We start from the raw sequence: 18217 nt of genomic DNA, 5'->3' as shown, positions 1-18217 counted from the left end.
ACCACATAAACTTATGTTATACTCAATGAAAGTATAAATAAACTTTAAGTGTTAGTGAATCTATTGTTTAGATGGGATATGCATTTTATGAAATTAGTTTCAACGATCCAACTGTCAAACTTGTTTGTATATACTTCGAGATCAGATACGCCAAAAAATCGCAAAAAACAAACATTCAAAGATCAAGTAACGGGACAAAACTCTTCGACAGTTGTAAATGAAAAATCACGATTTAACGGTTAGTTTAACTCTGATTTTGATTACTTTTTTATAGCTACACTCTTTGACCCTATATGAATACAATGAACTAATTCGATCATCAATTTAAAATATTTAGACAAGTGGACCGCAAAATCTTATGTTATACTTAATGAAAGTATAAGATAGACTCTAAGTGTTTGTTGAATATATTGTTTTGACAGTGTCACACATACTGTTTGGAGCGAAACATTACCGCGTTTTTTTCCAGAAAATTGTGCAACGGACCAACCACGTCGTGCAAACACCTTTGTGTGATGTATTAGTTGGTACGTCACGCAAAAACCCTTTACATGACGCATTTTGTTCCGTCGCACAAACACCTTTGCATGACCCATCGGGTTGATCCGTCGCACAATTTTCTGGTGCTAAATCAAGGCTTTGACCTGTTTTTTCCCAACCTTGCGCGACAATGGTACACCTTCATTGCACTAAACAGTTTTGCGCAACGGAATGCTTCGTCGCGCAAAATGTCCTTGCGTGACACGTAGTTGTCAACGTTGCACAAAATTTCCTTATGCAACGTAATTTACTCCATCGCGCAAGTTTGTTTTTGTACTAATGGGATGATGTATGGTGGATGAAAGTATTTTTCCATCTTGAATTATATATTCAAGATATACATGCTAGCATTCAGTTTACAACACACAATCATATATCATTATCTATTCTAAAACTAAGGAGAGATTGACTGTTCATTGGGCTACAGTCAAATGTTTGCCCCTCGATTTCATCTTATTTACAAAAAAACCATGAACATTGGGCTGGGTTTGAAGGATATTATTTGAACTGATAAGGGTGATTTTGTCCGGAGGGTTTAGGACGAATTACCCCTTCATTTCATCTTATTTGCAAGAAACCCATTATATGTGGACTAGGTTGGAAGGGCAATTTTGTCCTCTCGGTTTTGAGTGAATTAAGGGGTTGCCGTGTAAGGGTTGGATTTGCTGTCCTTCACTGATGGTTTCGGGGAAATGCAGCTCTCACAGAGAGCGGAAGAAACGGAGAAACAGAGAGACAGACAGAGAGAGAAAGAGAGAGAGAGAGAGAGAGAGATGCCGAGGGGAAGACAGCGCAGGGGAGAGGTATGGCTGATGGATTTCAGAAGTGGGAAAGTCAGTTTTCTCTTCTCGGTTTTGACTGAATTCGAGGGTTGTTCTGTACAGTTTCATTTGCTGTCCTTCAATGAGGGTTTTGGGGGTATGGAGACTCTGACAGAGAGCGGAAGAAAGAGAGAGAGAGAGAGAGAGAGAGAGAGAGAGAGAGAGAGGTCGAGAGACATCTTAAGTTAGGGTTTTGTTCCTTCGTTGCTTTTCTTGATTTCGGCTTTTGCTCTTTTCGTTTTGGCTGTTCTTTCTTCCAATCCTCTGTTTCCTGTGATAACCGTGCTTTCTTTCGCGGAAAGGGTTGCTGATTTTCGTGGTTTAAGGGATTTTCTCTCTTTCACTTTCTCCGTTTTGCTGAAAAACCACCCAACCAATAAACGCTTTCGGTTTGACTCGAAGAAAAATTTTACCCATAAAGGATAGCATTTCTTGGTGAGTTCTTCGGATCTTACATCTGGGGTTTTCTTTTGTTCAAATATGGGGTTTTGTGATCGTGGTTTTCCTTTTCTTTTTTCTTTTAAATTTTTTTTTATTTGAGATTTTGTTTGGGTTCTCTTTTTTCAGATGAGTTTTGCATCCCTGTAAACCTAGATTTGTCGGCGCTATGTGGAAGGTCATAAAATTGGTTTCCAAGGTTTTTTTTCTTCCTGATCTTGCGATTGCTCATGCAAGGGTTTCAAAGTATTTCCCAATCTCTCCTTACATAGGTAACTAAATCTCACTTCTTCTCAAGTACCCAGAAGTCAAATATTTAATTTTTCACTGTACTTAATCTCTTTTAGCAAGCTCCAGTTGTCCTCTGCTTTTCTCACTGTCCAGTGTTCATCAACACCATCATGTCTCTCTCTACCTCTACCTCTCTCTTTCTCTCTCTATATCTCTGATATGTTTATACATGTCGTTGTGTATCTATATATCAGGTTGAAAAAATTGTTAATATGATTAATTTTGTTAGGGAAATTATTTATTTTGGTGATGGATTTGTGGGTTTTAATCGTGTTTTGGATATACTAACAATTTTGTTTTGCAGTAAATTGCAATGGGTTGTCCACGGTTTGCCTGGTAAAACCAAATTTTGTGAGTCTATGATTTTTCAGGAGTTGCAGCGTTGTTAGTAAGGTTTGAGCATTTTCATCACATTAGCTATTCCGTTCATCAGTCCAATATGTTCTTATCCCTTGCACTCCGTTGTTTATGTTTGGAATTTGTGATTAGAAATTGGAGATTTAACTTCTTGATAATTGCATGTGTTCATGCCCCCTCATGATATCATGAGATCTAATGAGATTGTTTGCGATCTGGTTAAATACATAGTAATAAGGACAATAGTTCATATTTTTAAGGAAGGTTAATGGTTCTGGGTTTTTACATTTATTATTAACTATAATTGTTATGGTTGATTATCGTTCTTTTAGTCTCACTGAGTTTCTTTGTTCAATGGTTTGGTCCATCTTATTAAGTTTCTCACCAGAGATCTCTTCTAGCACTGCTCTTCTCTTGGACCAGGTACAACTTCTTTGACTTTCTGTTTGTTTCCGAGAAAATTTAGAGCTCGAAAGTGTGTAGAACTGTAGAAGTAAAAAAAGTCTCAATCTTTCTATTGTCCTGTACAAAAAGAAATTGAATTTTGAATTTGTGTTTTTGGCATACCCTTTACTAGAATTTTGTGATTTGGGAATTGTAGAAGTTGGTGGCGATTCAAAACCCATTAACTTGGATGAGAATTAAGAGTAATTTGGAACCAGACAGCAAGGAATTGCAAGTGGGTAATGATAATGATAATGGTGAGGATAATGATGATGACACAAATCCGCTATTTTGCATATGGTTTTGAAGATTGATTTTTTTTTTTTTTTCATTTTGATTTTTTTTTTTGTATTTTTTAGCAGATGTTGTTTTGGTTTTTAATTCCTTATCATCGCTACTACAAAAAAGGTTAGTTTTGTTTTCTACATTTAAAGAGTGTTTAAAGAAAAGTTGCATGTAATTGATTTTCTGCTATAATGTTTTGAAATTCCTTATTTATATTGTTCTAGATATTCTTGGTTTGCATTTATTTTACGTGATGGTATTAGAAAAAAATAAAGCCGCAATGATGAAAAAATTTGTCTAAGTCAAAACAAGCGATAAAGAATCCTTACACCATTGAGCCATTACTGAAATAAATTTGATACTAATTTTATGTGTGCACAGTTGAATGTGAAACAGTGTAATTAAATGTGAAACAGTATGTTTTCAGTACCTTGGTATATGGTACAAGATTGGGGGTAATGACACCAATAAAAACTGGGGTTGTAATAAGTAACTTTTTCTCCGTTCTTTATTGTAGTACTATAGATTCAAATTTGTCATTGTGCATTTTTTATTTTTCTGCACAGTTGGATGATTAGGTTTTGTGCAAAGTGAATCATTCGAATGCTCAGAATGTATTATATTTGTAAATTCCAGCTAATGCTGCTCTAACATGATACAAGAGACCAACACTTTCATCCATATGTAAGTTCCTCTAATAAGTGCTTTGCACAAATGCTTTACAAATTTCAGCTTTTATCTTCTGATTATTTTATGCAGGGGTTTTTATTACTTTTTCTTTGATTGGAAATTTCGTGGTTTCTTAAGATACAATGATATCAAATTAGATTTTTCTAATTTTCTGATTTTGGTGTTTTGCAGGGAGTGCTGATATACTGATATCTGGGATTTTTTATCTTTGAAATAGCTAAATGCTATTTTTAATGTTTCAGTTCTGGCATGTTTGGTTCTTTGAATTCTGTAGTTTGCTTGCTTCTTCGTTGCTTCGTGATTTTCATTTTTCAGTGTAATTAAATTCTTGAATTTTTCATATTGAACTAATGAAGTTCATTCTGAATTTCCAATTCAACATTATAACATTATAAAATTGTTTTGCAAAGAAATTGTGTGTTCTTCATGTGCATTCTTCATTGTTTGTACTTTGAATTCAAGATAATACAGTATATTTTCAACAGTAACCAATGATATATTCTCAGATAATCGTGGCAGGATGCCCATGATGTGTTATTTAGGGGACTTTGAGTGGAATAATTTTGTGATGGTTATTATTTGAAACATTGATGTTTTTCAGTTATATGACTACCTTTACATCTCTTTCATTTAAATACTTGCTTGGGAGCTTAATCTTTCTTTTGGTATTTGTTATGTTTTCTTTTGTTGGCTGTATTTTGTATCTCATTAACAACAGTAAGCAAGTGAAAGCTATAAGTTATCTATTACCGGTATCCATTTTAAAAAATCATATGTGGTAGATGTTATTATTTGAGATTTCTTATTATTGTAGTGGTGTTGTGTTAACATTTCTTTTGCAATTTGATACTTTTCTATTTACACATTTCTTTACATGCAATTTTATCTGCATATTTGTGATTTCGTAAATTGATAAAATTGATATTTTGATTCTACAACTTTGTAATTGAATGAAAATGGTTTCAGCTCTGCGATTTGCCAGCTTTTAATCCAACAAGAAAGATGAAGGTTCGTGCCTATTGAGTGTGGAGGAGTTAAAGTAGGTGAGTTCGAAAAATGTAAGAATGCAGGAATGTAAGTAAAGATTAATCTTTTTCACATGCACATCATCTTTTGTATATAGATTGTATCAATCAAATCTTTCGTATATAAAGATTTATTCAGCATTTTCTGTCATACAATCTTTTTATATCTTTGAAACAAATTTTTCACACAATTTGTGATCCCGCAGCAACGCGCGGGCAAAACTATCTAGTATATACTAAAACCCGTTGGGGTTGTTTACTGTGGATGACCAGTGTCCAGACGGAACTGCCCTCGCTTCTCTGTTTTCTTTCCGTTTGTGTCCCTGTTTTCCACGAGGCGTGGACTACAGCTTTTCTCTTTTCTGGACTCTTCTTTCCAATTCTATCTCCGTCTCACAAACCTTCTCTCAATCCTGGCCTTGCTCTCCCATCTCGAGTTCTCTCTGTGTCTCGGCTTTTTCCAAAAAATGGTTAAGTCAGTAAAATTTGTTTAGATCCTTTTGTCGGAGGCTGCAGACGACAACGCTCGCTTGCTAAAAAATAGTCTGTTTGGTCTCGATTTGCAGAAAATTTGGAGCGGATCACGTTTCCTGCTGCCGATTTGGTGTGGGCTTTGAATGTTATGTGCTTGGGAGTGTAAATTTGGATTTATAAACGGGTTTTTCATTTAAATTTTTTGGTTGTGATTTTGGGAATTTTGGCCTCAGATTTAATTTGGTTTTCTTTTTGGTTTCAGGAGATCCGGTTTTTCGGGTTTCTGACATTAAGGTGAGGAGTTTTGAAATTCTACGTTTTTTATTCGACTTCCAGCCTGAGATGTAATTTTAAAGCTGAAATTTCCGACTTTTTTTTTTTTTATTAATCTTAAATCAGATTAGTTAATTATAGTTAAATAATTTTTTTTTTCTTTCTGTTATGCAGCTGAAGTAACTAGAGTTGAGAAATAACAATTGGAGCTTAGAGTCTTTGCATATGAAAGTTGAATATGAGCCTTTGAAAGGCTTTGTAAACGTGTTCTCAATTGTAGGGCATTGGATAGCAATTTTGGGTGAGTCTTGATTCCCCAGTGCACATAATTTTGTTTCAGTTTATTTGTCTACTTTTGCATTTCTGTGGAAATTTTTGGAAACCCAAATGATTCAGAATTGAAATTTATGTGTAAATTGATAAGTGTGGGTATGTCTAACAGAGTAAGAGCAGTAATCCAGTTTTGTGATCAGTTCGATTTAGGGGTTTGGATTCAGTAAGGGGTATGGATAGTGTGTGGACAGAGATTAAGCTCTGTGGTGGGCAGAAACTATAGTGCGTCTCCTACGGGGTTGTCTTTTTTGGAATCTCCTTTGGGTCCATCTTTGCTATGCAAAAGATGAGCTGAGTTTGTATGTTTTTGGAAAAGAAAGAAAAATTTGCTTTTCTGTTGTACAAGAAGATTCATAGTGGTTGATCTTTTGTAGCATACTTTTTCAGTTTATTCTTACTCATTTATTTCCTAAATTTTTTACTATGTGACTCTGAGTCTATATTTCAACTTATACTTTATTTACTCTTCTTTTTCAGCGTACTATTTCACACATTTACTCTTCAGTAAACAGGCTAACGAATTTTTGCATACAACATTGCCTCCGATTATCGTTCATTATAAGGTATGCTGTTCTCACATTGTCTTCCGTTCACTTTCATAAAAAAAATTATTGCATTTGAATATTGATTGGCCTTAGTCTTTCTTTCGTCTTAACTATCAATGCACAAACTTATCAATTATTGGCAAACTCACACTCGAATAAACAGTCTTTCATACACTGCAAGACCAGTTTAACCTTTGAGTTACAGCTGCAGTGTTTGTTACCATTGCTCCATTATCAGCTAAAACTTAACCATCTGTTATGTGTATATGTTTGCTCCTTCCTGTAAATATGATTAAAAAAAAAGTGTTAGATTGACACATAGTTGTGTTAAGGAACATTGAACGATTGAGTCAGCTGATTGGGGATTAATGTTTATGTGGAGATTAAGTATGTTTTGTTTATTGTTATTGTTGCTTTTGGTGTGTGTATCACAGGATTATTTTGTGTGTTGAGAGTGAACAATGTACTATTCACAAAGGCAAAACAGGGAACAACAACTACTTCATATGGGAAGAATAGGTTAGTTTAATTGTAATTATTATTTTTTTTATTTGGTTAAATTCGAAGTTGGTTGGCTTGGATCTAATTCAGTCGTTTGCTTGCTTAGGTTGGAGTCACTGGTTTTATTAATGCTGGTGATCGAAATCAATCCAAGTTAATGTGAAAACGTTATCATTATTTTTGTTATGGTGAGAACTAATTTAAATTAAGAAGTTGAATTACTTTTTTATACCTCTTTTCTGGTCTTTTCTGGTCTTTAGAGATTGCTGAATTTCCACATTCATTTTTCATCTTTAGAGATTGTTAGATTTCATATTGTCGAATAGTTTATGGATTTTCATATTAAGCACGTTAATATGTTTTTGCAGTAATTCAATTAGATGTGATATAAGTTGATGTGTTTATACCTTTAAAGATAAATTTTCACATAATTTCTAATCCCGCAGCAACGCCCGGGCAAAACTTTCTAGTATTACCTAAGGCTCAAAACCAAACGTTCAAACAAAGTGCCCCACCGCCAATTTACGTGTGTGTACTTGTACTTGTCAAATTCCAAAATGTTTATGTCTAGCTATATATTTTCTTGTTCAATGTTCACTGCTCAAAACGTCATTTAACAATTATGACTTTATCCTTTTAACCCACGTACGTAGTTATCTATATGTGCCACATGTGTAGGCAAGCATTTTAGTACTGGTTTGATACTGATGTGCTTTTATAAAAAGTGGTATAAAAAGAATCTGAGCTCAAAAAAGTGTTTGATAAATACTTAAAAACAACTTATTTTCACAGTTTTGGGTGGAAAAAAGCTGAAAACATGAAACAGCAAAAATGAGCTTTGAAAAACCAGCTTTATTTCAAAGCTGTTTATTCTCACAGCACATCAGAATCAGTTTTGTTTTCAAAGCACAACAATACCAAACTAGCACCTCTCTCTCCCTACAGCCAAATTTCCAATCAAGGGTATCAAAGTCTAGAGAGTAATGTTATTCATATCATGTTTTTGTACCACATCTTCATACTACCTTAGGTGACATTTGTTGTGGATGGTCATATCATTTGAATTAATCAGATTTTTAAATTTAGTTCTTTATTTAATAAACTAATCATTAAGAAAAACTAGTTAATTAAATGATGATTATGGTATACGAGAACTCCTTCATTTCCTTGGGTTATGCAAATTTTTCAAATGATGTAACTGTCCACATCATATACCACCTAAAGTGGTATAGAAATGTGGTATAAAAACATGGTATGAATAACATTACTCAAGTCTGGATCCTTCAAGACGTTAAGCCTTGCTGTGACAGAAGACAAGTAAACCAAAACCCTAGCTAATGGTAATAGATGAGACTACTTGACTTTCATTTTCGATGTTTGATCATGTCACGTCTCGTCACAACTGCATCTCTGTAAATACATTGGGAATAGCCACACATAAGGAAAACATACTAAGCATAAATTATTCTGCTTTTGCAATTGTATGAGATCGATTGAATTAAACCGATCGAAATGATGTCTATGAAGTTTATTTCAAGCTTCCTCAGCTTCACATTGCTAATGATGGCCATATCGACCCTAGCCCAAACATCAAATGACACAGCAGGTTCTCCGGTGCTCGACACAACCGGACAACCTCTTCAACGTGGGGTTGAGTACTACATCAAGCCTGCCGTTACCGAAAATGGCGGCCGTTTGATCGACCGTAGAAACGGAACATGCCCGTTTTACGTAGGTCAAGAAGACCTCTCAGGTCCCGACGGCTTTCCGGTGACCTTTGCGCCATTCGCAGAAGTTGAAACAGTGGTGAAGGAGGGTAGGGACATAAAAATCACGTTTGCGGTGTGTGCAGTCAACTGCGTGGAAGCGAAGCAAGGAGAAAGGCCAAGAGACCGAAAGGAGACTAATTTTTATTGGAGAAGACGAAAATGAAGGGTATCTGACTGGAAACTACTTTAAGATTATTAGGGAAGGGAATGGTCTCTACAGTCTGTTGTGGTGTCCTTATGAGGCGTGTCCCATTTGCAAATTTAATTGTAGAGCGACGTGGGTTGGTGTTTTGGTTGAGAACGGGAAGAGGTTGCTGGCATTGGATGGTTCTGCCCTTCCTGTTGAGTTTGAAAGGCATAATATTGATTAGGGTTTAGGGTTTCATTGGCATTGGTTCATCATGAATATACAGTATATTATAATAATGGAGCCGATGAGTTCCTTTATTCTTTATTATGGATGAATAAATTCTGGCAACTAATGTGATGGACTTGTGATTAATTGTTTAAATAAAGAAATAAAAAGGGAGACTTTGCCTTCTGTTTTATGTGTTGTTGCAAACTTTTTGGAAAAGTTAGCACTTTTATGTATTTTATTATTATTATTATTATTTTAATATATATATTTTTTTTCACTTAATTGAATAGTATTCGAAGTTTGTAATCCGTTTGTTCTTCTTTTTCTTTTCTGATTTTTTAAACAAAATTGACAAATTATTAATTTAAGAGAGCTTAGAGCACTCCCACCGTTGCAATTTGCTCGGGGGACCGGCTCCAGAACAAAGGCCCGAGGGCCGGTGGAAGGCGTCCAGCGTGACGCAGGCCGGGGGACGGGGGAGGCCCGAGGGCCAGGCCCGTGAGGAATCGACAGGCCTTGAGCCCGGGGTGGGAGTGACGTCATGCTGACGCCAGGGTGGCGTCAGCGTATTATTTTATTTTTTTTGTGTCAGGCGCGTGCACCCCACCCGCGCGTGGGGGCGCGTCCTGACAGTTTAATCAGAAAAAAAAAAAACTTTTGTCTGTTACCGTTGGGAAGCCACGTGGCTTCCCACGGTACGTTAGATCTTAACGGTCACTTAATGTGGACCGTTAGATCTCAACGGTAAAAAATTTTAAAACTGTCAGATTTAATATCCACCGTTCGATCTGAGATCAACGGTGGATATTAAAATGCTTTATAAATTAAAAAATAAATGAAAAAATAGTTTAAAAAATCTGAAAAGTTACCGTTGTGACACGTGGCACAATCTGGAGCGTTGGAATTCAAATTTTTTTATATCCAACGGCAGAGATTAATTAATTGAATAAAAATTCAAAAAAAAATGTAAAAAATTCAAAAAAATTCAAAAAAAAAAGTAAAAAATTCAAAAAAATTCAAAAAAAAATGTAAAAAATTCAAAAAAATTCAAAAAAAAATCTGAAAAAAATTGTAAAAAAAATTGTTTTTACTTTTCTATAAATACCTTCTCATTATCATCTACCTTCACAACAATTTCATATTTTCTCAACCACTTTCAATCACATTCCTTTCTTTGTCTCAAAGTTTGAATCCATTTTTTTTCAACAAAATGACCACTGGTGCAGGTACGAATTGGTCGCTTATTGAAGATGTTGCGTTGTGTACTAGCTGGGTTGAAGTTACTCATAGTTCGCTTACGGGTAATGAGATGCAGTTGCGAGAAATGTGGAGTCTTATTCATACCAATTATCTTGAGAAAATTGGTGGGAAAAGAACCAAAGAATCGATGTCCAGTCGTTGGAAATTACTTAGCCAATCGTTTAGTACGTGGAGAGACGCTTTGGCACAAGCTAGTAATAATATTCGAAGTGGGGAAAATTACTCGGATATGGTAACAAGATATTATTATTTATTGTTTGTATTCTTTATTTGTTACGTACAAAATTTATTATTTATTGTTACTTATTTGTTACATTATAATTATGTTGTTTGTTACATTATAATTATGTTATTGTTACTTATTTGTTACATTTATTTGTTACATTATAATTATGTTGTTTGTATTATTTATTTGTTACTTATTTTCATTAAAATTAATGTATATATATATATATTTGTTAATTATTTTCATTATTTACTAAACTTGAAGCCTTCTTATTTGCTTTGTTACTTATTTTCATTATCTTTGTTACTTATATATATATATATATATATATATGTATATATTTGCTAGTTACTTATTTTCATTATAATTATTTATTTGTATTATTTATTTGTTACTTATTTTTATTGTGTAGGAACTTCAAGCACAAGCTTGGTATGCTGCCAAAACCAAAGGCAAAAATAAATCATTCAACCGGTGGGAATGTTGGAATATTGTCAAAGATTGTCCTAAATTTAGAGTTGTGCCAGTTGGTCCAGAAGTGCACATGAACAGCACCCCTCTAAACTCTACACCCGATCATGTTCATGAAGATGATGCAGAAGAAGTGCCCGAAACGCCCCTCCCTGAACAAGCGTCGGGTTCGACCCGTTTTCCAATTAGGCCTCAAGGTAAGAAGGCTACAAAGAGAAAAGGGAGTGCTTCCAAGAACGATTATGCAAAGTTCATGGAAGAACTTACTCGCCAAGGTGAATTGACTTTGGCGAGGGAACTGGCGAAAGATGAGGCTGATAAGGCTGATAAGGCATCAAAAGCAGCAGCTGTTGAAAGAGAATTTTATGCTAATGAGAGAGAAAGAGAGCTACTTAGGCAAGAAAGGGAACATGTTAGAGAAGAAAGACGAGCTCAACAAGATCGTGAGATTATGAACATGTCTTTAGAAGGGAAGTCTCCAAATTCTAAATTTTTTTGGAAGTCAGAGAAAGCGGACGTGGTGCGAAGGAGGCGTGCAAGAGAAACAATAGCAAGCCAAGGTGGTTCTAGCACCGCAAGAGAAGATCATCCTAGCAGCACAAATTGGTTAAGTGATGATGAATAGAGTACTTTTTGTAATCGGAGCCCATAATTTTCCAATCACTTTGGGTTGTAATTTATTATTTATTGTTTGTATTATTTATGTTGTTTCCATGTTCATGAATATTTATTCAAATTAATTTGGTAAGTTATTTATATTAAGAATTAATTTGGTAAGTTATTTAATTTGGTAAGTTATTTATGTTGTTAAAAGTCCATTAAACATAAACATAAACATAAACATAAACATACTAAGAATTACATAAACATAAACATAACAAAATTACATAAACATAAACATAAACATACTAAGAATTACATAAACATAAACATAAAAAAATTACATAAACATAAACATAAAAAAATTACATAAACATAAACATAAACATATACTAAGAATTACATAAACATAAACATAAAAAAATTACATAAACATACCAAATAATAAAACACACCAAATAAAATAACATAAACATACCAAATTCAAAATAACACACTAAAATGAACTTAATTATCCTCAGCTTGTTTCAATGCCCACTGGTGCTCTATCAAGTCAATTTGTCGGGCATTGTGCATGTCTGGCATTTGAAATGCAGTATATCGTTGAATGAGCCTTTCATTGTAACGTCCATCCCTTTGTAATGGCTCATGTTGCACGGGGTCATCGGTGGCGTCATGAGCACAATATATACGTGTTCTTGAATTGTTCATCGGGTCTGGCTCATATTCATCAACAGCTTCATAATCGTACTCATCTTCCACAATCATGTTGTGAAGAATGATGCACGTCATCATGATGGATCGAAGCGACTCTACATCAAACAATCTGGCCGCACCCCTGACGATCGCCCAGCGAGCTTGGAGGATACCAAAACAACGCTCCACATCCTTCCTGCACCCTTCTTGACAGCTTGCAAAGTGTTTTTCCTTCGCACTCCGCGGACGTGGCACGGTTTTGACAAATGTTGACCAGCGCGGGTAGATGCCGTCAGCTAGGTAGTATGGCCCGTCGTACATACGTCTGTTGACCTCATATGTAACTTTTGGTGCCTTTCCTTGCAGGACATCGTTGAACACTGGGGATTGGGCAAGGACGTTGATGTCATTTTGAGCTCCCGGGACCCCGAAAAAGGCGTGCCAAATCCATGTATCAAAAGATGCCACCGCCTCCAGAATGATACTTTTTGCCCCTTTTCTGTCCCCGTAAGCGCCTTGCCATGCACTTGGACAGTTTTTCCACGTCCAGTGCATACAATCAATGCTTCCAATCATCCCAGGAAAGCCACGCATCTCCGCCTTCTTCAACAGCCGCTCCAAGTCCATGTGTGTGGGTTTGCGGAGGTACTCAGCGGTGTAGATAGATTCGATTGCTCCGCAAAACCTCATCAGGGACTCAAGAATGGTTGATTGCCCCATCCTCGTTATCTCATCCACTTGGTCTGCAGATGCTCCATATGCAAGCATCCGCAAGGCAGCAGTAATTTTTTGCTCCGGCAGTAGACCCATAGCACCAAAAGCATCTTTTTTTTGCACAAAATAAGAATCATGGTTGCAAACAGCAATCATGATTTTGTTGAACAAATGTCGTTCCATTCTAAAACGACGTCTAAAGTACGTATCAGGGAATGCACTATTAGAAACAAAATAATCATCCAAGAGTTCCATACCTCGTCGTTGCCTGCTTCTATCAATATTTCCGGAACGCCTGGGCCTGCAGATCTGAGCCGCAGCTTGGATGACTCGACGGGAATGTGAGGCTCTGCCCCTTCTTACGTCGTCATCTCTCATTTGACGCTCCTCATCTTCTTCCCTCTCATTTCTTACCCCCTGCTGATTGAACATTGATTCTGATTGGTTAAACAAGTCTTCCTCTTCCTGATTCAATTCCCACATCATCCTTGAGGAAGAAGAAGAAGACATTGAAAGAAAGAAACAGAAACTATGAATATTGAAACTGATTTTTGTGAATAAGGAAGCAGAAATTTTGAGATCAATGATAGAGATCTTGAGAATTTTGGTGTGAGATTTGTGAAGATGGATGGTGGATTATATAGAGGATTCAGAAAGGATTAGGTTCTGCATAATGCCACGTGGCATGCCGTCATTCGTTAAAAATCTGATGGAAATCTATCATCCAAGATTGTTAACAGATTATGACACGTGACATGTCGTCATTCGTTTAAAATCTGATGGAAATCTATCCTCAAAGATTGTGAACCGATTATGACACGTGGCGCGACGTGATTGGTTAATAATCTTATCAGAAATCCATATTATAATTATTTATTTTGTATTATTTAATAATACTTAGGATAATGACACGTGGCGCACCGACAACGATTAAAAATCTTATCCGATATTACATTTAAAATTATTTTGTATTAATTTTATAAATAAAAAAAATACTAATATTTTATTGCCTATTGCCAGGGCTATAGAAGTGTAACGGTGGAGATGCAAAATCTATTGCCAGGGCTACTTACTGTTCATTAAGGGCAATTACTGTTCATTAGGTGGATTGAATAGTGAATTGCCAGGGGGGAGGGCTCCAACGCTGGAGTTGCTCTTATAGTGCAGAATAACGAACGATGTAAGTTAATAAGGCTGAAATGCGATCAGTCGTACAATAATAATAATAATAATAATAATAAAACTAATTATTATTATTATCAAACAATCCATAAGAAAATTTTATTTAGAAAAATAAGAAAATTCCTAGAGCAAAGCTGCATACAAAAGTTCATTCCAAGTATCAGGAGCACCAGGAAGACACCAGTGACTACAGTCATTATATTTGGGACCTTCGCCTGCATAAATGGAGGGGTGCCCATCTTTTCTGAGCTGCGTGAGCAATGTGATGTCCAATAAATACACAGGCTTTTCCATGCCACTTAACACACTCTTTACAATAGCTTCTCCCGGATGACTTGGTCCTGGATAAGTTGGTCCTAGAATTGGTTGGGTCTGTCTTAGGCAACTTCCTGCTTCTGGATCCTTCCATTCCTTGCCACTAAAACATAATTGATTTCATGCCCACAAAATGGAATATACAATGTTAGTAAATCTGCACAATTTCTTGTTTGTATGGAAAATTCGTCCAGTGCAATTGTCAAAATACCAAGTGGTATTATCGTACTACTATTTTACGAGTTACAAAATTATTAAATTGATAACATCAAATATTGGTGTAACAATTGCTTTGAAAATAGAACTTACTCAGTATGAACAGCAGCTACTCCTTGAAAGAAGACTTTGGTAATTGAAATATCAATGCTGGAATCAACCCATTTACCCCATGTTGTTAATGCAATCTTGTAGGCCTCCATGTGATCCATCTCTTTCACCACCTTGTCTCCCACTTGAAAATAGTCCCATCTGCAACAACATAATAATAATCATAAATCATTCAATTCTAAATTAATTTTTATGATTGATTAATTTAAACTTATATTTGGTATGCCTATGGAAATGTTCTTTTAGGAGATAGTCTGGTACATCGTCTTTTCAGTCTGTCAAAATTAAACTATTGATACGATTCTATTAATATTCTATTTGAATTGATAGTCTTAAAACATAGCATGAGTTGAAGATTGGCATACGTTTGAGAACGCCCGGTATGAGCCCACCAATGAAAGCTGTTGAAAATCAGTATGTCTACTCCTTTCCATTGGTCGCCAGTACTGATGGAGTCCAATTTCAGGACTTTGCCAATCTTTTCATAAGCCAAATCCACCAAGAACCCATTTTTCAGAAACATAATCGACACTCCATATTCCTATCAAAACATAAAACAAATTTAATTTGATTGGTAAATAATTCATGAAAAAAAAAAAAAAAATCTATCTGCCTCAGTGGCAGATCCAGGAAATACTAGTGGGGGTGAGGGTTGGGGGGATGTTCAGTAAGAATTTTTTGGATGAAATATCAAGCAAATTGGCATTTCATTGAGGCCTTAGTCATTTGCCAAGTCTTATTTCACGCCTGTCGACAGATGCCAACAACTTTCGAGCGAGCATGTTATTTGATAATAACTTTTGAACAAGCATGTTACCTGAACGAGCTTAAAGACAGATGCCTATAGCAATGTTTACAAAGACATGAGGCTAGCAGATACCTGCCTAGTGCCCATAGGGGCAATCCATCGAGCAGTTGGAGGGCAGCTCTTCCATGGAAGATGTCTAATCTTCGAGAGGAAAGGGGTGGGGGGGGGGGGGGTGGAGAGGTGTGGTCAGCTAACCCACCTTGCCTCAAGATGGATCCGTCATTGATCTACCTAAAGAGTTTATTTAAAGTTTTTCATACAAGCAAATGTTTTAAAGTCACATGAACATTAAATCTCGGGTGCAGAACTAAACGCTATCAAATGCTTTATAAAACCCTTGCAGATGTGAAAAGAAATTGAGTGGCCTAGAGTTACCTCAAGGTAAAATGTGTTGAGGGACCCTGCTTGGGTTAAGGTGTATTTAGAATTAGGGACTGCAACATGTAGCATGCATGTCAATGACTGCCACATATTGTTGCTTAGTGAGTCCCCCACAAACATGATTTTTTTGCCTCTGTTTCTCTCCAAGAAATCCTGGCCATTGAATCTGTGTCAATTTCACATGAGCTGTTAGGATATGAATGAGTGATCAACGTTGATTGGAATCAGAAGAACAAAAAAGTAACCAAAATAAAGGACAAGGCCTAAACACGTTTTTGGTTTTGTAGCTTTCACAAAATTCCACTTTCGTCTTTATATTTTCTTTTGTCCCTTATTTATTCTCTGTGATTTGTAGATTATTTTATTCCGAAAACCTTCTTCAAATTTGGTTAATTTTTGTCTAAAACTGTCACATACACAATACATGAGATGATTAGCTCGACAAATTTTGTACAAGAAATAAACAGAAATTAACTTATGTCCGATGGAACAAGTTGCAGACTACATGCACCAAACTCTCTACAATCGAAAAACAAGAACAAAAGTAAAACTTTGTGGAAAACTACATGGAACACGGACTAGAAGTAAAGTGATTTCTACAAACTTTTCTCTCTTCTACCCACTCCCGTGGATTGAAGAAATTAAAAAAAAAAAAAAAGTGAACGAACATATATAAACAAGATTATGCAGAGGAAAAAAAATGTTTGCAGAAATGATTTTCTGGAACGTAAAAGCTTATTTTAGTTGAGAATCAGAGAAAAAAGTTACCTTGGAAGTTCACAAGCAGTGGGCTTCCATCTATATTTGAGGTACTCTTTGTCAGGTCTACCGTTGCTGAGGCAATTGAATCCAATGAAGGGACAGCTTGAACCATTGTAAAGTGGGTAAAACTCGTCCACAACCCAACTCCCCTGAAAAAAATCACAGGCAGCCGATGACGATGGCGGCAAAAGAGAAGAAAGAAGTAGAGGAAGAAGGTGAAAACACCACAGTGCCATTTCAGATTCTCTGAAATCTGATAAATTAATTGGCAGAGAGAATACTGAAACGCTCTTTATAATGATTTTTTTTTCCTTTAATGTTTGAAAATCTTTCTGGCTGTGTGGTCTTTATGAGTGGAGTTGCCGTTTGCCATTTGTTAATTTCCTTTGTCTTCCGCTGGGTTTCTGTCTTCTCTGCATGGAAGTATTTAAATTTGATGCCTCAACGGTCTAGATTAAAGAACAAATACTTGTCTTATAGAATAGTATCTAATCATAAAAGAATTACTATACTTTTTTCTAAGATAAAAGAATTACTATATTTTTTTTTTTGGATAAAAGAATTACGGGTTATTTAGATATAAACTCTTACAACTCTTTTTTTAAATAAAAACCTATCTAATTCTAAGTATCTAAATAAAATCCAAATTTGAAAAAAACTGTCAAGTAGAAAAGTAATTGACCTATTATTACAAAATGTTTACAGCTTATGCCACAATATTCAAATCAAATCAAAAAATGTTATTACTCATCTTAATTATAATGAACAAATAATTATAGCACATACTATTTCCCCAAACACGCACACACACACACACACACACACACACACACACACACACACACACACACACACATAAGTTCAATATATATATAATTTAGGGAGTTTTAATGAAAAGCCCGCGATATTGTTCACTTTAACGAAAAACCATATTTTTACACTAAAAAGTCAATCCTGGTACTATTCACTTTACCTTTTGTTTTGTCTTAATCGTTAAAACTCAAAGTTTTCAAGCTATTTTCATTAGTTTTCCTCATAATTTAACTATATGTATGTAGTATTACTATACGTTCAAATATATATATATATATATATATATATATATGCACAATACTAACATATATGTTAAAGTAATTAATTTACCTATATGTAAATTTATGATTAGCAAATAATATATATTTTGTAGGTAAATTAATAATGAATCAAGTAATATTCTTTTATTTTGTAGGTAACTTATTTTTCATATATTATTACATATATTTGACACATTTTATTATTATAAGATATATGTACAAATAATAGGTAAATTAGCTTCGAATCAAATAACATTG

The 18217-nt window shown here is 35.3% G+C and overlaps 2 protein-coding genes, 1 long non-coding RNA gene and 1 pseudogene across 4 annotated transcripts; 2 read left to right on the top strand and 2 right to left on the bottom strand.

Annotated features, from left to right (window-relative positions):
* Positions 1-1309: 1309 nt before the first annotated feature.
* LOC125468299 lies at positions 1310-4823 on the top strand. 2 transcript variants are annotated; one of them, XR_007259422.1, is made up of 5 exons: positions 1310-1796; positions 1929-2071; positions 2395-3148; positions 3254-3860; positions 4038-4823. It is a non-coding gene; the product is annotated as an uncharacterized LOC125468299 (long non-coding RNA). The 2 variants fall into 2 exon arrangements; XR_007259424.1 differs by having other exon boundaries at positions 3251-3860.
* Positions 4824-4830: 7 nt separating this feature from the next.
* LOC103937936 lies at positions 4831-9421 on the top strand (annotated as a pseudogene).
* A 3036-nt stretch (positions 9422-12457) lies between these two features.
* Positions 12458-13306, bottom strand: LOC125478631 (protein ALP1-like; the record flags this gene model as incomplete). Its single annotated transcript, XM_048586999.1, has 1 exon — positions 12458-13306. A coding segment is annotated over one exon (849 nt), but the record flags the coding sequence as incomplete, so codon positions are not given.
* Positions 13307-14323: 1017 nt separating this feature from the next.
* LOC103965401 (protein trichome birefringence-like 42) lies at positions 14324-17295 on the bottom strand. The gene is made up of 5 exons (XM_009378465.3): positions 16893-17295; positions 16119-16290; positions 15301-15476; positions 14918-15076; positions 14324-14711 (listed from the first exon to the last, which is right to left on the bottom strand). Exons 1-5 carry the CDS (start codon positions 17120-17122, stop codon positions 14417-14419), a joined length of 1032 nt encoding a protein of 343 aa, XP_009376740.2. The 5' UTR covers positions 17123-17295; the 3' UTR covers positions 14324-14416.
* Between the last annotated feature and the right edge of the window lie 922 nt (positions 17296-18217).

Source organism: the organism of the source record quoted next, unplaced genomic scaffold, assembly GCF_019419815.1.
Source record: "Pyrus x bretschneideri cultivar Hongxiangsu unplaced genomic scaffold, Pyrus_bretschneideri_v1 Contig25, whole genome shotgun sequence".
In the NCBI taxonomy this organism is placed as follows: domain Eukaryota; kingdom Viridiplantae; phylum Streptophyta; class Magnoliopsida; order Rosales; family Rosaceae; genus Pyrus; species Pyrus x bretschneideri.
Note: the sequence above shows the minus strand (reverse complement) of the source record. Positions and strands in the feature narration are given on the sequence as shown.